This window comes from Ranitomeya imitator, chromosome 2 (assembly GCF_032444005.1).
Source record: "Ranitomeya imitator isolate aRanImi1 chromosome 2, aRanImi1.pri, whole genome shotgun sequence".
Taxonomy (NCBI): domain Eukaryota; kingdom Metazoa; phylum Chordata; class Amphibia; order Anura; family Dendrobatidae; genus Ranitomeya; species Ranitomeya imitator.
In genome coordinates this window covers 779,699,427-779,722,369 of record NC_091283.1, presented here as the reverse complement: position 1 = coordinate 779,722,369, position 22,943 = coordinate 779,699,427, and the positions used below count along the sequence as shown (strand labels likewise).

At 44.7% G+C, this 22,943-nt stretch overlaps 1 protein-coding gene across 1 annotated transcript in view; it reads left to right on the top strand.

Annotated features, from left to right (window-relative positions):
- The window catches only part of PCDH15 (protocadherin related 15), a 2,320,333-nt gene that overhangs the window by 1,504,874 nt on the left and 792,516 nt on the right, over positions 1-22,943 (top strand). The window contains exon 20 of the mRNA XM_069753541.1: positions 6,752-7,060. Coding sequence (XP_069609642.1) covers positions 6,752-7,060 — 309 coding nt within the window. The remainder of the gene's footprint in view (positions 1-6,751; positions 7,061-22,943) is intronic.

Below are 22,943 nucleotides of genomic sequence, written 5' to 3'. Positions count from 1 at the left end.
ACCATGTCACGTTTGGAGAGCCCCCGTGTGCCTAAAAATTGGAGCTCCCCCACAAGTGACCCCATTTTGGAAACTAGATGCCCCAAGGAACTTATCTAGATGCATAGTGAGCACTTTGAACCCCCAGCTGCTTCACAAATTGATCCGTAAAAATGAAAAAGTACTTTTTTTTCACAAAAAAATTCTTTTAGCCTCAATTTTTTCATTTTCACATGGGCAACAGGATAAATTGGATCCTAAAATGTGTTGGGCAATTTCTCCTGAGTACACCAATACCTCACATGTGGGGGTAAACCACTGTTTGGGCACATGGTAAAGCTCGGAAGGGAAGGAGCGCCATTTGACTTTTTGAATGAAAAATTATTTCCATCGTTAGCGGACACCATGTCGCGTTTGGATAGCACCGGTGTGCCTAAACATTGGCGCTCCCCCACAAGTGACCCTATTTTGGAAACTAGACCCCCCAAGGAACTTATTTAGATGCCTAGTGAGCACTTTAAACCCTCAGGTGCTTCACAAATTGATCTGTAAAAATGAAAAAGTACTTTTTTTTCACAAAAAAAATCTTTTCGCCTCAATTTTTTCATTTTCACATGGGCAGTAGGATAAAATGGATCATAAAATTTGTTGGGCAATTTCTCCCGAGTACGTCGATACCTCATATGTGGGGGTAAACCACTGTTTGGGCACTCGGCAGGGCTCGGAAGGGAAGGCGCGCCATTTGACTTTTTGAATGGAAAATTAGCTCCAATTGTTAGCGGACACCATGTCGCGTTTGGAGAGCCCCTGTGTGCCTATGCATTGGAGCTCCCCCACAAGTGACCCCATTTTGGAAACTAGACCCCCCAAGGAACTTATCTAGATGCATATTGAGCACTTTAAACCCCCAGGTGCTTCACAGAAGTTTATAACGCAGAGCCATGAAAATAAAAAATAATTTTTCTTTCCTCAAAAATGATTTTTTAGCCTGGAATTTCCTATTTTGCCAAGGATAATAGGAGAAATTGGACCCCAAATATTTTTGTCCAGTTTGTCCTGAGTACGCTGATACCCCATATGTGGGGGTAAACCACTGTTTGGGCGCACGGCAGGGCTCGGAAGGGAAGGCACGCCATTTGGCTTTTTAAATGGAAAATTAGCTCCAATCATTAGCGGACACCATGTCACGTTTGGAGATGTGTGGTGAGGACTTTGAACCCCCAAGTGCTTCACAGAAGTTTATAACGCAGAGCCATGAAAATAAAAAAAAAAAATTATTTTCTCTAAAATGATCTTTTAGCCTGCAATTTTTTATTTTCCCAAGGGTAACAGGAGAAATTTGACCCCAAAAGTTGTTGTCCAGTTTCTCCTGAGTACGCTGATACCCCATATGTGGGGGTAAACCACTGTTTGGGCACATGCCGAGGCTCGGAAGTGAAGTAGTGACGTTTTGAAATGCAGACTTTGATGGAATGCTCTGTGGGCGTCACGTTGCGTTTGCAGAGCCCCTGATGTGGCTTAACAGTAGAAACCCCCCACAAGTGACCCCATTTTGGAAACTAGACCCCGAAAGGAACTTATCTAGATGTGTGGTGAGCACTTTGAACCCCCAAGCGCTTCATAGAAGTTTATAATGCAGAGCCGTGAAAATAATAAATACTTTTTCTTTCCTCAAAAATAATTATTTAGCCCAGAATTTTTTAATTTTCCCAAGGGTAACAGGAGAAATTTGACCCCAATATTTGTTGTCCAGTTTCTCCTGAGTACGGTGATACCCCATATGTGGGGGTAAACTACTGTTTGGGCACATGCCGGGGCTTGGAATTGAAGTAGTGACGTTTTGAAATGCAGACTTTGATGGAATGCTCTGCGGGCGTCACGTTGCGTTTGCAGAGCCCCTGATGTGCCTAAACAGTAGAAACCCCCCACAAGTGACCCCATTTTGGAAACTAGACCCCGAAAGGAACTTATCTAGATGTGTGGTGAGCACTTTGAACCCCCAATTGCTTCATAGAAGTTTATAATGCAGAGCCGTGAAAATAATAAATACGTTTTCTTTCCTCAAAAATAATTATTTAGCCCAGAATTTTTGTATTTTCCCAAGGGTTACAGGAGAAATTGGACCCCAAAAGTTGTTGTCCAGTTTCTCCTGAGTACGCTGATACCCCATGAGTGGGGGTAAACCACTGTTTGGGCAAACGTCGGGGCTCAGAAGGGAAGTAGTGACTTTTGAAATGCAGACTTTGATGGAATGGTCTGCGGGTGTCACGTTGCGTTTGCAGAGCCCCTGGTGTGCCTAAACAGTAGAAACCCCCATAAGTGACCCCATTTTAGAAACTAGACCCCCCAAGGAACTTATCTAGATATGTGGTGAGCACTTTGAACCCCCAAGTGCTTCACAGACGTTTACAACGCAGAGCCGTGAAAATAAAAAATCATTTTTCTTTCCTCAAAAATTATGTTTTAGCAAGCATTTTTTTAGATTCACAAGGGTAACAGGAGAAATTGGACCCCAGTAATTGTTGCGCAGTTTGTCCTGAGTATGCTGGTACCCCATATGTGGGGGTAAACCACTGTTTGGGCACACGTCAGGGCTCGGAAGTGAGGGAGCACCATTTGACTTTTTGAATACGAGATTGGCTGGAATCAATGGTGGCGCCATGTTGCGTTTGGAGACCCCTGATGTGCCTAAACAGTGGTAACCCCTCAATTCTAACTCCAACACTAACCCCCCCACACCCCTAACCCTAATCCCAACTGTAGCCATAACCCTAATCACAACCCTAACCACAACCCTAATTCCAACCCTAACCCTAAGGCTATGTGCCCACGTTGCGGATTCGTGTGAGATATTTCCGCACCATTTTTGAAAAATCCGCGGGTAAAAGGCACTGCGTTTTACCTGCGGATTTTCCACGGATTTCCAGTGTTTTTTGTGCGGATTTCACCTGCGGATTCCTATTGAGGAACAGGTGGAAAACGCTGTGGAATCCGCACAAAGAATTGACATGCTGCGGAAAATACAACGCAGCGTTTCCGCGCGGTATTTTCCGCACCATGGGCACAGCGGATTTGGTTTTTCATATGTTTACATGGTACTGTAAACCTGATGGAACACTGCTGCGAATCCGCAGCGGCCAATCCGCTGCAGATCCACAGCAAAATCCGCACAGTGTGCACATAGCCTAATTCTAAAGGTATGTGCACACACTGCGGAAAATGCTGCGGATCCGCAGCAGTTTCCCATGAGTTTACAGTTCAATGTAAACCTACGGGAAACAAAAATCGCTGTACACATGCTGCGGAAAAACTGCACGGAAACGCAGCGGTTTACATTCCGCAGCATGTCACTTCTTTGTGCGGATTCCGCAGCGGTTTTACAACTGCTCCAATAGAAAATCGCAGTTGTAAAACCGCAGTGAAATGCGCAGAAAAAAACGCGGTAAATCCGCCATAAATCCGCAGCGGTTTAGCACTGCGGATTTATCAAATCCGCAGCGGAAAAATCCGCAGAGGACCAGAATACGTGTGCACATACCGAAACCCTAACCCTACCCCTAGCCCTAACCCTAACCTTACCCCTAACCCTACCCCTAACCCTAACCCTAACCCTAACCCTACCCCTAACCCTACCCCTAACCCTAACCCTAACCCTAGCCCTACCCCTAACCCTACCCCTAACCCTAACCCTACCCCTAACCCTAACCCTAAACCTACCCCTAACCCTAACCCTACCCCTAACCCTACCCCTAACCCTAACCCTATTCTAACATTAGTGGAAAAAAAAATTCTTTATTTTTTTATTGTCCCTACCAATGGGGGTGACAAAGGGGGAGGTCATTTATTTTTTTTTTATTTTGATCACTGAGATATAATCTATCTCAGTGATCAAAATGCACTTTGGAACGAATCTGCCGGCCGGCAGATTCGGCGGGCGCACTGCGCATGCGCCCGCCATTTTGGAAGATGGCGGCGCCCAGGGAGAAGACGGACGGGCCCCCGGCTGGATCGGTAAGTATGATGGGGTGGGGGGGACAACGGGGGGGGGATCGGAGCATGAAGGGGGAATCGGAGCGCGGGAGGGGGGGAATCGGAGCACGGGGGCGTGGAACGGAGCACGGGGGGGCTGGAATGGAGCACGGGGGGTGGAACGGAGCACTGGGGTGGGTGGATCGGAGTGCAGGGGGGGTGATTGGAGCACGGGGGGGTGATTGGAGCACGGGGGGAGCGGACAAGAGCACGGGGGGGAGCGGAGCACTGGACGGAGGGGAGCCGGAGCAGTGTACCGGCCAGATCGGGGGGCTGGGGGGGCGATCGATGGGGTGGGGAGGGGGCACATTAGTATTTCCAGCCATGGCCGATGATATTTCAGCATCGGCCATGGCTGGATTGTAATATTTCACCAGTTATAATAGGTGAAATATTACAAATCGCTCTGATTGGCAGTTTCACTTTCAACAGCCAATCAGAGCGATCGTAGCCACGAGGGGGTGAAGCCACCCCCCCTGGGCTAAACTACCACTCCCCCTGTCCCTGCAGATCGGGAGAAATGGGAGTTAACCCTTTCACCCGATCTGCAGGGACACGATCTTTCCATGACGCCACATAGGCATCATGGGTCGGATTGGCACCAACTTTCATGACGCCTACGTGGCGTCATGGGTCGGGAAGGGGTTAATCTGTGCATACAGTAAGTGCATGTAACGTAGTATGTATGTGTTTATATACTCACCTACTGCCACCTTCCCTGAGATCCAGGACCATTCTCCTCCTCGTCTCAGTCATGTCTTAGCTAAAGATGAGCGAAAATCATTTGCTCCCTCCTTATTCGGCAAGCTATAGCACTTACCAAAGAAGCTGCATTGGGAACCCGGATACGTGGAGCTCTCCCGATAATTAGCTGCTCAGGGCCGCTGTTGCATGTGTCGCAGCTATGTGACAGTCACAGTACATGCATGGAGAGCCCAACAAACAGGCTCTCCAGGCATGTGTTGAAACTGTCATACAGCTGCTACACATGCAGTAGCGGCGCCAAATAGCTGATTATCAGGGCACTCCAGATATTCGGGTTCCAGATGCAGCTTCTTCAATAAGCGATATAGCTATTCGGATAAGGAGGGAGCCGACAATGTTTACTCATCTCGAGTCATAGCTCTTTAGACTATCCAGATCACTTTGTGCTAAGAGTAAGCCAGAAGTCTTTTTTACAATGTATGCTTGTGAAGCCTCATTCTGATGCTCTATAGACTTAAATTGTAAAAGTCACTTCCGTGTCACGCAAAATGCAGTGTGACCCATAGAGTCTGTAGAGCGATGTTTCTGTGGTATTTTAGAGAAGAACATAGTTTAAAAGCTGCTGAGGACTAAGCCACATGACAGATTAGTTGGACAGGAGGGTCCCCAGTGACTTCTCTTTGCTCCTTCTACCTGAGACCTTCCATCCCAAGGCAGGGGGCTGGGTGAAACCGTAGGGAACCTGCCTTTCCAACTAATCTTCCACATGGCTCGATCCCCTGCTGCTTTTAAACTATTTTTTTCACTGAAGCACCGCTTTTCTTCATAGTCAAACATACATAGCTGAAATCATAGAACCAGAAACACATGGGCTACTTGCACATTGAACAAGTCTGTAGGAACCTGTTCACACCATCAAGAAACTTGAAGACACAAAAGAGCACAGTGAGGTCAAAAATACTCTGTTGAAAAAAAAAATCATAGTAATAAGAAGTGCTAGTCAGAAGATGGAAAAAAACAGGGTATTTAGTTGATACTTTTTTTCAAAAAAATGTATACCAAGCTGCTCCACCAATCGTCAAGGTATACCCTTATAGAGCAGTACTATCTAATGTATATAATCCCTATCTGATGTATTTAAAACCTAATCATCTGTATAGTACCTATATAAGCAGGGTTCAGAGAAGGAATATCCATGTGGACATGCAGGATGGAACAACAGAGTATTTTTGACCTCACTGTGCTCTTTTGTGTCTTCAAGTTTCTTGATGGTGTGAACAGGTTCCTATAGACTTGTTCAATGTGCAAGTAGCCCATGTGTTTCTGGTTCTATAATTGTTCTCCAAGACTGGGGAGTCCATCACTCCTCTGTGGGTCATTTGCATTAAAGCTGTTCCATCCTGCATGTCCACATGGATATTTCTTCTCTGAACCCTGCTTATATAGGTACTATACAGATGAACAGGTTTTAAATACATCAGATAGGGATTATATACATTAGATAGGACTGCTCTATAAGGGTATACCTTGACGATTGGTGGAGCAGCTTGGTATACATTTTTTTGCAAAAAAAATATCAACTAAATACCCTGTTCTTTTCCATCTTCTGACTAGCACTTGCTTATTACTATGATTTTTTTTACAACAGAGTATTTTTGACCTCACTGTGCTCTTTTGTGTCTTCATAGCTGAAATCATGCAGCCAGAGTCTGATACAGATTGGGCAACATGTATTGCCTGACATTTACAGCATTTTTTCCTTTACCTTGAAGCATTTGTTTTTGGCTAAAAATCTTTTTTTTCATATATTTCTGATGTGCATTTTTGGCTTTTATAGACTCTTGATTTCACTGCACATTTTACAATAGAAAGTATTCTATTAGTTTATTTTTCCACTTCACGTTTCATTCCCTCAGCAAACATGTTGTACATTACCCATTGCGTGTGATAGAAAATTGCAGTAATACTGCATTGAGTATTCTACAGCAGTCGTACAGAGAATTTCATTATTAACCTTATTTTATCTTTGTCCATTTAGGCAACAGATCCTGATGAAGGAGTCAATGGTCAAGTTCGTTACAGCCTGGCAAACCTCAATAATGTTTTCCGGATCACATCCAATGGCAGTATTTTTACATCTGTAAAGCTGGACAGGGAAACAAGAGATTATTATGAACTGATTGTTGTGGCAACAGATGGAGCCATCACCGACCCTCGCCGCTCTACAATAACACTGGCTATAAACGTTATTGATATTGACGACAATAGCCCTGTATTTACAAATGCCCCATATGCGGTGTCTGTACCGGAGAACATGACGCCAGGAACTGTTTTTCTACAAGTTCAGGTAAGTTATGGAGTTTATAAGGACATAATAACTATACATTGCTGCTCCATTATTTATTCTATTTTATTTGTAGTTTGCTATATATTCTACAGTAAATATGATTGTATTATTACTGAATTACCATTGGCAACACTTCAGTATTAATACAAGTATCCATCACATTAGGGAACTGCCCTTGATGAATCACAAAGCATAGTCAGAATATCTCCAAATGGTTACCTAAATGCATTAGCAAAATTCTGGAGAATACTTACAAATGAATTTTAATTCCTTCAAGACCGATGAAGTATATTCATTTTACGTCATCAGCCGTATCCCTGCCTTCAGCACTGAGCCCGAATCTTTCTCTACACTTAATGGCTGATTTAATCAGCCATCAAGTGCATCTAACAGCCGCGGGTGGATCCTAAATCTATCCGTTGCTGTTAACAAGTTAAATGTCATTGTCAATCACTGACAGCAGCAAATAATAAGCACAGACAGGAAGCGTAAATCTAGAAGTGGGAAAAAGAGCACACAATAGGGTGATACCCTATTGAGGGAGAGTAGGAGAGTGCTGGTTATGCTCACCTTTGTAGTCATGAAGAAAAATAGTTGCAGCTGCCCATGACTGGTGGAATAAATCCTCCAGGAGATATTGCATCTAGGTGGATGAACACGTAGATGGGCTGTGTTGCTGGAGTAAATCAATTCTTCAGAAATGATGATGAGGAAAAGGTTTTTTTATTCACAACGTGTTTTAATTCATCTTTTTCAAGTGAAAAAACAAATGTCCACAGTCAGGAAGCGCAGACAGAAAATGTGTCATTGATCCTATCGGCACCCCTGTCACATGATCGTGAGGCACCGATGGGTTGTCATGACAGCCGGGGGTCTGCTGAAGACCCCCGTGCCTATCAACATGATCGTTCTGTGAACACCAGCCAGTGGCTGGCATTCATAGGAGATTTTGATTGTTGCTATACTCTCAGGCAATCAGATGATCACAGCTTCAAGTCTCCAGGAGACTATTAAATACATTAGAAAGTAAAAAAAAAGTTTTGCAAAATACTAAAAAATAAACATAAAAGTTCAATTCACCCTCCTTTTTGCCCCATTAAAAATAAAACAATTTAAAAAAAATGAAAAATATACATATCCATGGACCTTCCCAGCTTGAGAATACCAGCCCCCAACTGTCTGATTTACCTGCATTTGTTAACAAAAACAGAGGGGACCCCATGTCTTTTTTTATTTATTTATTTTTTGCAAAATACTGCCCACCCTGTATATGTATTCTAATACTGGAGATTGCAGGCTTTCTGAAGGAAGAAGAGGCTGCTTACACTACTATCTTTCTAATCAAATACTGGAGATCCTGGAATGTTCCGGTCAAAAGAGGATTCTAAAGTTGTCATCCATTCTGTTTGAATAATGAGCAGCAGCTGTGACCTGAAAAATATATTTAAATAGATTATCACAATAGCAGACCTTCTTACTTCTCATGATTAAATGCATCTAATACAGGAGAGACCAGGAGTGCTGAGGTAAAAAAAAGGCTGCCTACACTGCTGTTCACCGTTTATCTAATCTGATACTGGAGATATCAGGAGTGCTGAGGTAAGAAGAGGCTGCTCAAACTTCTCTCCACCCCATCTTTCTGAACAAATACTTGACATAACAGCTTGTTCAGGTCAAAAGAGGATTATCACACTGTTATTCATGCTGTCTGAATAATAAGCAGCTGCTGTGACCTGAAGATAGCATTAAATAGATTATCACAATAGCAGAGCTTCTTACTGCTCATGATTAAATGCATCTAATACTGGAGAGACCAGGAGCGCTGATGTAAGAAGATGCTGCTCACATTGCTGTCCACCCTGTTTATCTTATCTGATCTTGGAGATACCAGGGGTGCTGAGGTAAGTAGAGGCTGCTTATACTGTTGCCCACCCTGTTTAACTGATCTAATACTGGAGATTACAGAATTCTTGAGGTAAGAAGAAACTGCTCACACTGCTGTCCACTGTCTTTCTGATCGAATACTGGGACATAACGGGGTGTTCAGGTCAAAAGAGAAGTAGTCTGACATTGGCTAACTATTACGCTCAATGTTGGAAAGGGGTTAAAGGGTGCCAACTAGTGATGATCGAGTATACTCGTTGCTCGGGTTTTCCCGAGCACGCTCGGGTGGTCTCCGAGTATTTGTAAGTGTTCGGAGATTTTGTTTTTGTTGCCTCAGCTGCATGATTTACAGCTGATAGACAGCTTGAATACATGTGAGGATTCCCTAGCAACCCACATGTACTCAGGCTGGCTAGTAGCTGTAAATCATGCAGCTGTATCAACATAAACTAAATCTCCGAGCAGTTACATATACTCGGAGACCACTCGAGCGTGCTCGGGAAAACCCGATGTTCGATGTTTAACCCCTTTCTGTCATTGGATGTACTATTCCGTCCATGTGGGGTGGGCCCTAATTCCCAAGGACGGAATAGTACGTCCAGGGCGATCAGCCGCGCTCACGGGGGAGCAGTTAAAGTAGTGAAAACACACAAAAATCTGTTTAATCATTAAAGAAAAAAATAAGCATTTTCACGTATGGTTATGTTTTTAAAAAAATCTGTTATTTTGTACTGAATCAAACATATAATGGAGCTCCTGTGTAACTGCCTGAGCCTGACCATGTAGAGATGCTTCAGTTACTGTTCAGTGCAAACTGTTTATATTGATCCCACAGATGGAGGATGGAAAGATAAGTGAATATTATCTACTAATGTTGGCTGGTTGACTTGTGGCATCACTCTTTCCTATCTGCTCCCTTTACCTTAGTAGCGAGGGTATGGACTGTGGCACATGACCTTTGAGCTCATTCCAATAAATTACACCAGTGCTGTACAACAAGCTCAGTGTCTGGACATATAAACTGAAAAAGAAACAACATATGTATTTGGCCACTGTGCTCAATGTACTGCACTAATGTAATTTATTGAAATGAGCTCAAAGGTCTTTTTGTATAGCACAAACCATCATAACTTAGTTGAAAGGACCAGAATTAATATTACAAACAAGGAATTGCCCCTGCCAGAGGAATCAATAGAGAATAGCCCCTGCCATAGTCATCAGTAAATAATATTAAACGTGGTCTGCTTTTCTCATACGTGAAAAAAAACACACTTCTGAATGAGGCATTAAGCAATGAGCACGCACCATCCAGTTAAAGCCACTCAACATGGTCAGGCACAGACAGTTACATAGAACACCCCAGTGATACCATTTTTAGTCAATCTCTGTACAGCAAAATATTTTTCTTAAACACAAGGCATGTGTATGGGATACAACTCTTTTTCATGGGACCACCTCTTTAAGGCCGAGGTCACACTGGAATACGGATGAGTGCTATGCAAGAAAACATCGCATAGCACTCAGACCAGTGTTAATTTATGGGGTAGCTCACATATGTGATTATTTTCTCATGTCGATTCGGCATGCGAGAAACATTACAGCATACTTGGCTCACTCGCACCCATATAAGTCTATGGGTGCGAGTGACACAACGGACATCGCTCGGATATCATCCGAGTGCGGTGCGATATACGCCGATGTCGCCAATGGAGGAAATAGAAAAATTACTTTCTCCACCTCAACAGCAGCTGTGCTCTAATTCTCTCTGTGCGAGAGGCTCGGAACACAGAAGCATGAGCAGGAGCCGAGGGTCGTTAGCAAATTGTATCGGATGCCATACAGTAGTGCAACCCCAGTCTAAGACATATGTCTGCATTCCATTATGTGTTATTTTCCATAAATGGAATAAAAGAGCTCTATGCCTCCAGTTGTTATTGTAGATTTCTTCAGAATGCACATTGATCACCCCCAGATGCAGGGCTGCGGGGTACTCGGTACCCCGGGTCCTTCAGTCCCTTCCTTCTGGGGATGTCATGATGGCCCGACCCGGTCCGTTACCCTGCTAAGGGGCGCCCAATTAAAGATGGTGCAAGTTTGTCAAGTGGTCGTGACGCCACCTGTGGTATTCGGTCAGAGTGACCGATGCTGCTTAGGTTTCCACTGGGGTAATGTTATAGCAGCTAGATGGAACACCTTCCCACAGGTGAAGTGTTTCCCCAGGGCTTCCCAGTAGTGTAGATGGTGATGATGTGAGGCGCAGTTAATAACGAGGATACAAAGGGTGCAGTCTCTTTACCTCATTATTGAAGACTTCGGGATCCACAATCCAGAGCACTGCTAACAGGGCTGGCTGAGACCGGCCGGTCCGAAGGCACATCCAGAGTTCCCTTTGCAGGTGGAAATCAGTGCCTACCTACTAGCGCCTGGGTGTTGTAGTCCTTCCCTGCTGAGCACCATGGGATAGTCCTCACAACTGTTGTATTTGTTCTTTCTCTCTCCGTCCCCCAGATGATATGGCTAGGACGCACCCATATGACAGGTAGGCCTGGAGTGATTCTGGGACCCTAGAGACGCCCCTCTCCCACAATTGCTTCCTATATCTGCTTGGGTGATTTAGGTGAGACAGCCAACCTATAATTAACTGTCCTGCCGCTGTTTGAAGTAATGCTTGGAGCCCAATACTTCCTTGGCGTTCCGGCCACCGGCTACACGCCTCAGTAGGATGTTGCCGATCTCGAGGCACGACTCCTACTGGTTCTATTGCCTTTTTGCTGTGATCTCGTTTCTCACTTCTCCACAATATACTTCGCTTCGTGTCCTTCCTTAAGATGCCGCCGCAAGGTAGTGCAGGCACGGCTCCGTAACGATCTGTCCTTTTCGCTAGGTCACTGCCAGGATCCCACCCCTGACAGAGACCTGTTATGATCTGGTGGTTTAGGAGCAACATGGGACGAGCTCTGAAGGAAGTGGTACCTGTACTGACCGCAGTCCCTAAGCTCAACACAACACTAGAAGTAGCCGTGGGATGCTCCTGACACTCCCTAGGCACCTCGTCACAGCCGGAGAACTAACTACCCCTAAAGATAGAAACAGGAAAACTATCTTGCCTCAGAGAAAATCCCCAAAGGATAGATAGCCCCCCACAAGTAATGACTGTGAGTGGAGAGGGAAAAGACATACACAGAATGAAACCAGGATGAGCACAGGAGGCCAGTCTAGCTAGATAGATAGGACAGGATGGAATACTGTGCGGTCAGTATAAAACACTACAAAAAATCCACACAGAGTTTACAAAAATCTCCACACCTGACTAAAGGTGTGGAGGGTAAATCTGCTTTCCAGAGCTTCCAGCTACACTGAATTAATTCATACTGACAAGCTGGACAAAACATAGAAAGCACAGAACGGACAAGTCCACAACCTGTGGACAGAAAAGAGCAAGCAAGGACTTAACTTTGCTGAACTGGTCAGGATAACAGGGAAATCCAAAAGAGATATGAATCCAACCAGGAACCATTGACGAGTGGCACAAGCTGAAGGAAAGAGCCAGGCTAAATAGCCGAGCAGAATAGACAATCAGTGGAAGCAGCTGCTAACTGCTAAATCCAAGGAGCAGCCATTCCACTTAAAACCACCGGAGGGAGCCCAAGAGCAGAACTCACAAAAGTGCCACTTAGAACCACCGGAGGGAGCCCAAGAGCGGAATTCACAACAGTACCCCCCCCCCCCTTGAGGAGGGGATACCAAACCCTCACCAGAGCCCCCAGGCCGATCAGGACGAGCCAAGTGAAAAGCACGAACCAAATCGGCAGCATGGACATCGGAGTCAACAACCCAAGGATTATCCTCCTGGCCATAACCCTTCCACTTGACAAGATACTGAATCCTCCGCCTCGAAAAACGAGAATCCAAAATTTTCTCAACCTCATATTCCAATTCTCCCTCAACCAACACCGGGGCAGGAGGATCAACCGAGGGAACAACGGGCACCACATATCTCCGTAACAAAGATCTATGGAAAACATTATGAATGGCAAAAGAGGCTGGAAGGGCCAAACGAAAAGACACAGGATTGATAATCTCAGAAATCTTATAAGGACCAATAAACCGAGGCTTAAACTTAGGGGAAGAAACCTTCATAGGAACATGACGAGAAGACAACCAAACTAAATCCCCCACACGAAGCCGAGGACCAACACACCGACGGCGGTTAGCAAAACGCTGAGCCTTCTCCTGAGACAACGTCAAATTGTCCACCACATGAGTCCAAATCTGCTGCAGCCTGTCCACCACAGAATCAACACCAGGACAATCAGAAGGCTCAACCTGCCCCGAAGAAAAACGAGGATGAAAACCAAAATTACAAAAGAAAGGTGAAACCAAAGTAGCCGAACTAGCCCGATTATTAAGGGCAAACTCGGCCAACGGCAAGAAAGCCACCCAATCATCCTGATCAGCAGACACAAAACATCTCAAATAGGTCTCCAAGGTCTGATTAGCTCGCTCAGTTTGGCCATTAGTCTGAGGATGAAACACCGAAGAGAAAGACAAATCAATGCCCATCCTAGCACAAAAGGCTCGCCAAAACCTAGAGACAAACTGAGAACCTCTGTCAGACACAATATTCTCCGGAATGCCATGCAAACGAACCACATGCAGAAAAAACAATGGAACCAAATCTGAGGAGGAAGGCAACTTAGGCAAAGGTACCAGATGGACCATTTTAGAGAACCAGTCACAAACAACCCAGATAACAGACATATTCTGGGAAACAGGAAGATCCAAAATAAAATCCATGGAAATATGCGTCCAGGGCCTCTCAGGGACCGGCAAAGGCAGAAGCAACCCACTAGCGCGGGAACAGCAAGGCTTGGCCCGGGCGCAAGTCCCACAGGACTGCACAAAAGCACGCACATCACGCAACAAGGAAGGCCACCAAAAGGACCTAGCAACCAAATCTCTGGTACCAAAAATCCCAGGATGACCAGCCAACACTGAACAATGAACCTCAGAAATCACCTTTCTTGTCCATCCATCAGGAACAAACAGCTTCCCCACTGGACAGCGGTCAGGCCTATCAGCCTGAAATTCCCGAAGCACCCGCCGCAAATCAGGGGAGATGGCAGAAAGAATCACCCCTTGCTTAAGAATGCCAACCGGCTCAAGGACTGCAGGAGAATCAGGCGAAAAACTCCTAGAGAGGGCATCAGCCTTAACATTCTTAGATCTCGGAAGATACAAGACCACAAAATCAAAACGGGAGAAAAACAGGGACCATCGAGCCTGTCTAGGATTCAGCCGCTTGGCTGACTCGAGGTAAATCAGATTCTTATGATCAGTCAAGACCACAACGCGGTGCTTAGCTCCCTCAAGCCAATGTCGCCACTCCTCAAACGCCCACTTCATAGCCAACAACTCCCGATTGCCGACATCATAATTGCGTTCCGCAGGCGAAAACTTTCTAGAAAAAAAAGCACACGGTTTCATCAAAGTACCATCAGAATCCCTCTGAGACAGAACGGCCCCTGCCCCAATCTCAGAAGCGTCAACCTCAACCTGAAAAGGAAGAGAAACATCCGGCTGACGCAACACAGGGGCAGAAGTAAATTGGCGTTTAAGCTCCCGAAAGGCCTCAACAGCCGCAGAGGACCAATTCATCACATCAGCGCCTTTCTTCGTCAAATCAGTAAGGGGCTTAACCACACTGGAAAAGTTGGCAATGAAACGGCGATAGAAATTAGCAAAGCCCAAAAATTTTTGAAGGCTCTTCATAGATGTGAGTTGAATCCAGTCATGAATAGCTTGGACCTTAACAGGATCCATTTCCATAGACGAGGGAGAAAAAATAAAACCCAAAAAAGAGACCTTCTGAACTCCGAATAGGCACTTAGACCCCTTCACAAATAAAGCATTATCACGAAGGATCTGGAATAATATCCTGACCTGCTTCACATGAGACTCCCAATCATCGGAAAAAATCAAAATATCATCCAAATATACAACCATGAATTTATCAAGATAATTGCGGAAAATGTCATGCATGAAGGATTGGAACACAGATGGAGCATTAGAGAGCCCGAATGGCATCACAAGGTATTCAAAATGGCCTTCGGGCGTATTAAATGCAGTTTTCCATTCGTCACCCTGTTTAATACGAACAAGATTATATGCCCCTCGGAGGTCAATCTTAGTAAACCAACTAGCCCCCTTAATCTGAGCAAACAAATCAGAAAGCAAAGGCAAGGGGTATTGGAATTTGACCGTGATCTTATTAAGAAGACGATAATCTATACAGGGTCTCAAGGAGCCATCCTTCTTAGCAACAAAAAAGAAACCCGCTCCCAATGGTGACGAAGACTGTTGTGAATTCTGTGGCGGAGCTCCCTCCTGTGGTCACAAGTGGTACTTCGGCTGGTTCTCTCTGTGAGCTTCCGTTGGTGGAGGAAAGTGGTACTGCGGCTTCTGAGTTTCCTTCCTCAGGTGATGTGGTGAAGTCGTTAGGTGCTGCTCTATTTAACTCCACCTAGTGCTTTGATCCTGGCCTCCAGTCAATGTTCTAGTATTGGACCTGTTTCCTCCTGGATCGTTCCTGTGGCCTGCTGCTCTGCATAGCTAAGTTCCTCTTTGCTATTTGTTTGCTGTTTTTTTCTGTCCAGCTTGTCAATTTGTTTTTTCTACTTGCTGGAAGCTCTGGGACGCAGAGGGTGTACCTCCGTGCCGTTAGTTCGGTACGGAGGGTCTTTTTGCCCCCTTTGCGTGGTGTTCGTAGGGTTTTGTGTTGACTGCAAACTTACCTTTCCTATCCTCGCTCTGTTCAGAAAGTTGGGCCTCACTTTGCTAAATCTATTTCATCTCTACGTTTGTCTTTTCATCTTAACTCACAGTCATTATATGTGGGGGCTGCCTTTTCCTTTGGGGTATTTCTCTGAGGCAAGGTAGGCTTATTTTCTATCTTCAGGCTAGCTAGTTTCTCAGGCCGTGCCGAGTTGCATAGGTAGCGTTAGGCGCAATCCACGGCTGCCTTTAGTGTGGTTGGAGAGGATTAGGGATTGCGGTCAACAGAGTTCCCATGTCTCAGAGCTCGTTCTTGTTTTTTGGGTTATTGCCAGGTCACTGTATGTGCGCTGATCTCTATGTCCATTGTGGTACTGAATTACCTTTCATAACAGTACTGGAGGCCAAAAGTACTAATGATTCCCAATAGAGGGAAAAAAGAAGTTCTGAGACCATTTTTTTTTCTTTGCACTGTGTTTTGCCTTTTTTTCCCCCTAGACATTTGGGTGGTTCAGGACACAGGTGTAGCAATGGACATTAAAGGTCTGTCTTCATGTGTGGATCAGCTCACGGCAAGAGTACAAAGTATTCAAGACTTTGTGGTTCAGAATTCTATGTTAGAACCGAGAATTCCTATTCCTGATTTGTTTTTTGGAGATAGAACTAAATTTCTGAGTTTCAAAAATAATTGTAAATTATTTCTGGCTTTGAAACCTCGCTCCTCTGGTGACCCAGTTCAACAAGTTAGAATCGTTATTTCTTTTTTGCGTGGCGACCCTCAGGACTGGGCATTTTCTCTTGCGTCAGGAGATCCTGCATTAAGTAATATCGATGCATTTTTCCTGGCGCTCGGATTTCTGTACGATGAGCCTAATTCTGTGGATCAGGCAGAGAAGAATTTGCTGGCTCTGTGTCAGGGTCAGGATGAAATAGAGGTATATTGTCAGAAATTTAGAAAGTGGTCCGTACTCACTCAGTGGAATGAAGGTGCGCTCGCAGCTATTTTCAGAAAAGGTCTCTCTGAAGCCCTTAAGGATGTCATGGTGGGATTTCTTATGCCTGCTGGTCTGAATGAGTCTATGTCTTTGGCCATTCAGATCGGTCGACGCTTGCGCGAGCGTAAATCTGTGCCCCATTTGGCGGTATTACCTGAGCTTAAACCTGAGCCTATGCAGTGCGATATGACTTTGACCAGAGTTGAACGGCAAGAACACAGACGTCTGAATGGGCTGTGTTTCTACTGTGGTGATTCCACTCATGCTATCTCTGATTGTCCTAAGCGCACTAAGCGGTTCGCTAGGTCTACCACCATTGGTACGGTACAGTCAAAATTTCTTCTGTCTGTTACCTTGATCTGCTCTTTGTCATCGTATTCTGTCATGGCATTTGTGGACTCAGGCGCTGCTCTGAATTTGATGGACTTGGAGTATGCTAGGCGTTGTGGGTTTTTCTTGGAGCCCTTGCAGTGTCCTATTCCATTGAGAGGAATTGATGCTACGCCTTTGGCCAAGAATAAGCCTCAGTACTGGACCCAGCTGACCATGTGCATGGCTCCTGCACATCAGGAGGTTGTTCGCTTTCTGGTGTTGCATAATCTGCATGATGTGGTCGTATTGGGGTTGCCATGGCTACAAGTCCATAATCCAGTATTAGATTGGAAATCCATGTCTGTGTCCAGCTGGGGTTGTCAGGGGGTACATGGTGATGTCCCATTTCTGACTATTTTGTCATCCACCCCTTCTGAGGTTCCTGAGTTCTTGTCTGATTACCGGGATGTATTTGATGAGCCCAAGTCCGATACCCTACCTCCGCATAGGGATTGTGATTGTGCTATCGATTTGATTCCTGGTAGTAAATTCCCAAAAGGTCGACTGTTTTATTTATCTGTGCCTGAGCACGCCGCTATGCGGAGTTATGTGAAGGAGTCTTTGGAGAAGCGGCATATTCGCCCATCATCGTTGCCATTAGGAGCAGGGTTCTTTTTTGTAGCCAAGAAGGATGGTTCGCTGAGACCTTGTATAGATTACCGCCTTCTAAATAAGATCACGGTTAAATTTCAGTACCCCTTGCCATTGTTATCTGATTTGTTTGCTCGGATTAAGGGGGCTAGTTGGTTCACCAAGATAGATCTTCGTGGTGCGTATAATCTTGTGCGTATTAAGCGAGGCGATGAGTGGAAAACTGCATTTAATACGCCCGAGGGCCATTTTGAGTATCTAGTAATGCCATTCGGACTTGCCAATGCTCCATCAGTGTTTCAGTCCTTTATGCATGACATATTCCGAGAGTACCTGGATAAATTCCTGATTGTGTACTTAGATGACATTTTGATCTTCTCGGATGATTGGGAGTCTCATGTGAAGCAGGTCAGAACGGTGTTTCAGGTCCTGCGTGCTAATTCTTTGTTTCAAATCAAAGTTTCTCTTTGGTGTTCAGAAGGTTTCATTTTTGGGGTTCATCTTTTCCCCTTCTACTATCGAGATGGACCCTGTTAAGGTCCAAGCCATCCATAATTGGACTCAGCCGACATCTCTGAAAAGTCTGCAAAAGTTCCTGGGCTTTGCTAATTTTTATCGTCGCTTCATCTGCAATTTTTCTAGTATTGCTAAACCATTGACCGATTTGACCAAGAAAGGTGCTGATTTGGTCAATTGGTCTTCTGCTGCGGTGGAAGCTTTTCAAGAGTTGAAGCCTCGTTTTTCTTCTGCCCCTGTGTTGTGTCAACCAGATGTTTCGCTTCCGTTCCAGGTCGAGGTTGATGCTTCTGAGATTGGAGCAGGGGCTGTTTTGTCGCAGAGAAGTTCTGATTGCTCGGTGATGAAACCATGCGCCTTCTTTTCCAGGAAGTTTTCGCCTGCTGAGCGAAATTATGATGTGGGCAATCGAGAGTTGCTGGCCATGAAGTGGGCATTCGAGGAGTGGCGTCATTGGCTTGAAGGAGCTAAGCATCGCGTGGTGGTCTTGACTGATCATAAGAACTTGACTTATCTCGAATCCGCCAAGCGGTTGAATCCTAGACAAGCTCGTTGGTCGTTGTTTTTTGCCCGTTTTGACTTTGTGATTTCATAGCTTCCGGGCTCTAAAAATGTGAAGGCGGATGCTCTGTCTAGGAGTTTTGTGCCCGACTCTCCGGGTGTATCTGAGCCGGCGGGTATCCTCAAAGAGGGAGTAATTGTGTCTGCCATCTCCCCTGATTTGCGGCGGGTGCTGCAAAAATTTCAGGCTAATAAACCTGATCGATGCCCAGCGGAGAAACTGTTTGTCCCTGATAGGTTGACAAACCAGTAGACGGGCATGGCACCAGGAGATGGAACAGGATCCTTGATGCAAACAACTGGCTAAGACGATGGTGCAGACAACAAGGATTTGGATTCCTGGACCACGGTGTGAATTACTGGTATGATGGACTCCTCGCCAGAGATGGACTACACCTCAACAAACCTGGGAAACACACATTCGCCAGAAGACTCGCTACACTCATCAGGAGGGCGTTAAACTAGAAGAAGAGGGGACGGGAAGAAAAACATTAGACTCGAACAAAGACGACCCAGGAAAACATACTCAGAAGGGAGGTAAGAACATTTCTAAAACAATCCACAGTGAGGAGATTGGAACAAAACAAAATCCTCTAAACTGCATGCTCGCAAACGCCAGAAGCCTGACAAACAAGATGGAAGAACTAGAAGCAGAAATATCTACAGGTAACTTTGACATAGTGGGAATAACCGAGACATGGTTAGATGAAAGCTATGACTGGGCAGTTAACTTACAGGGTTACAGTCTGTTTAGAAAGGATCGTAAAAATCGGAGAGGAGGAGGGGTTTGTCTCTATGTAAAGTCTTGTCTAAAGTCCACTTTAAGGGAGGATATTAGCGAAGGGAATGAGGATGTCGAGTCCATATGGGTTGAAATTCATGGAGGGAAAAATGGTAACAAAAGTCTCATTGGGGTCTGTTACAAACCCCCAAATATAACAGAAAGCATGGAAAGTCTACTTCTAAAGCAGATAGATGAAGCTGCAACCCATAATGAGGTCCTGGTTATGGGGGACTTTAACTACCCGGATATTAACTGGGAAACAGAAACCTGTGAAACCCATAAAGGCAACAGGTTTCTGCTAATAACCAAGAAAAATTATCTTTCACAATTGGTGCAGAATCCAACCAGAGGAGCAGCACTTTTAGACCTAATACTATCTAATAGACCTGACAGAATAACAAATCTGCAGGTGGTTGGGCATTTAGGAAATAGCGACCACAATATTGTGCAGTTTCACCTGTCTTTCACTAGGGGGACTTGTCAGGGAGTCACAAAAACATTGAACTTTAGGAAGGCAAAGTTTGAACAGCTTAGAGATGCCCTTAATCTGGTAGACTGGGACAATATCCTCAGAAATGAGAATACAGATAATAAATGGGAAATGTTTAAGAACATCCTAAATAGGCAGTGTAAGCGGTTTATACCTTGTGGGAATAAAAGGACTAGAAATAGGAAAAACCCAATGTGGCTAAACAAAGAAGTAAGACAGGCAATTAACAGTAAAAAGAAAGCATTTGCACTACTAAAGCAGGATGGCACCATTGAAGCTCTAAAAAACTATAGGGAGAAAAATACTTTATCTAAAAAACTAATTAAAGCTGCCAAAAAGGAAACAGAGAAGCACATTGCTAAGGAGAGTAAAACTAATCCCAAACTGTTCTTCAACTATATCAATAGTAAAAGAATAAAAACTGAAAATGTAGGCCCCTTAAAAAATAGTGAGGAAAGAATGGTTGTAGATGACGAGGAAAAAGCTAACATATTAAACACCTTCTTCTCCACGGTATTCACGGTGGAAAATGAAATGCTAGGTGAAATCCCAAGAAACAATGAAAACCCTATATTAAGGGTCACCAATCTAACCCAAGAAGAGGTGCGAAACCGGCTAAATAAGATTAAAATAGATAAATCTCCGGGTCCGGATGGCATACACCCACGAGTACTAAGAGAACTAAGTAATGTAATAGATAAACCATTATTTCTTATTTTTAGTGACTCTATAGCGACAGGGTCTGTTCCGCAGGACTGGCGCATAGCAAATGTGGTGCCAATATTCAAAAAGGGCTCTAAAAGTGAACCTGGAAATTATAGGCCAGTAAGTCTAACCTCTATTGTTGGTAAAATATTTGAAGGGTTTCTGAGGGATGTTATTCTGGATTATCTCAATGAGAATAACTGTTTAACTCCATATCAGCATGGGTTTATGAGAAATCGCTCCTGTCAAACCAATCTAATCAGTTTTTATGAAGAGGTAAGCTATAGACTGGACCACGGTGAGTCATTGGACGTGGTATATCTCGATTTTTCCAAAGCGTTTGATACCGTGCCGCACAAGAGGTTGGTACACAAAACGAGAATGCTTGGTCTGGGGGAAAATGTGTGTAAATGGGTTAGTAACTGGCTTAGTGATAGAAAGCAGAGGGTGGTTATAAATGGTATAGTCTCTAACTGGGTCGCTGTGACCAGTGGGGTACCGCAGGGGTCAGTATTGGGACCTGTTCTCTTCAACATATTCATTAATGATCTGGTAGAAGGTTTACACAGTAAAATATCGATATTTGCAGATGATACAAAACTATGTAAAGCAGTTAATACAAGAGAAGATAGTATTCTGCTACAGATGGATCTGGATAAGTTGGAAACTTGGGCTGAAAGGTGGCAGATGAGGTTTAACAATGATAAATGTAAGGTTATACACATGGGAAGAGGGAATCAATATCACCATTACACACTGAACGGGAAACCACTGGGTAAATCTGACAGGGAGAAGGACTTGGGGATCCTAGTTAATGATAAACTTACCTGGAGCAGCCAGTGCCAGGCAGCAGCTGCCAAGGCAAACAGGATCATGGGGTGCATTAAAAGAGGTCTGGATACACATGATGAGAGCATTATACTGCCTCTGTACAAATCCCTAGTTAGACCGCACATGGAGTACTGTGTCCAGTTTTGGGCACCGGTGCTCAGGAAGGATATAATGGAACTAGAGAGAGTACAAAGGAGGGCAACAAAATTAATAAAGGGGATGGGAGAACTACAATACCCAGATAGATTAGCGAAATTAGGATTATTTAATCTAGAAAAAAGACGACTGAGGGGCGATCTAATAACCATGTATAAGTATATAAGGGGACAATACAAATATCTCGCTGAGGATCTGTTTATACCAAGGAAGGTGACGGGCACAAGGGGGCATTCTTTGCGTCTGGAGGAGAGAAGGTTTTTCCACCAACATAGAAGAGGATTCTTTACTGTTAGGGCAGTGAGAATCTGGAATTGCTTGCCTGAGGAGGTGGTGATGGCGAACTCAGTCGAGGGGTTCAAGAGAGGCCTGGATGTCTTCCTGGAGCAGAACAATATTGTATCATACAATTATTAGGTTCTGTAGAAGGACGTAGATCTGGGTATTTATTATGATGGAATATAGGCTGAACTGGATGGACAAATGTCTTTTTTCGGCCTTACTAACTATGTTACTATGTTACTATGTTACTATGAATAAAGTTGTCTCTGAGGTTCATTGTTCGGTGTTGGCTGGTCATCCTGGAATCTTTGGTACCAGAGAGTTAGTGGCTAAATCCTTTTGGTGGCCATCTCTGTCGCGGGATGTGCGTACTTTTGTGCAGTCCTGTGGGATTTGTGCTCGGGCTAAGCCCTGCTGTTCTCGCGCCAGTGGGTTGCTTTTGCCCTTGCCGGTCCCGAAGAGGCCTTGGACACATATCTCAATGGATTTTATTTCAGATCTTCCCGTCTCTCAAAAGATGTCAGTCATTTGGGTGGTCTGTGATCGCTTCTCTAAGATGGTCCATTTGGTACCCTTGTCTAAATTGCCTTCCTCCTCTGATTTGGTGCCATTGTTTTTCCAGCATGTGGTTCGTTTACATGGCATTCCAGAGAATATCGTTTCTGACAGAGGTTCCCAGTTTGTTTCAAGGTTTTGGCGAGCCTTTTGTGGTAGGATGGGCATTGACTTGTCTTTTTCCTCGGCTTTCCATCCTCAGACTAATGGCCAGACTGAACGAACCAATCAGACCTTGGAAACATATCTGAGATGCTTTGTTTCTGCTGATCAGGATGACTGGGTGTCCTTTTTGCCTTTGGCTGAGTTCGCCCTTAATAATCGGGCCAGCTCGGCTACCTTGGTTTCACCGTTTTTCTGCAACTCTGGGTTCCATCCTCGTTTCTC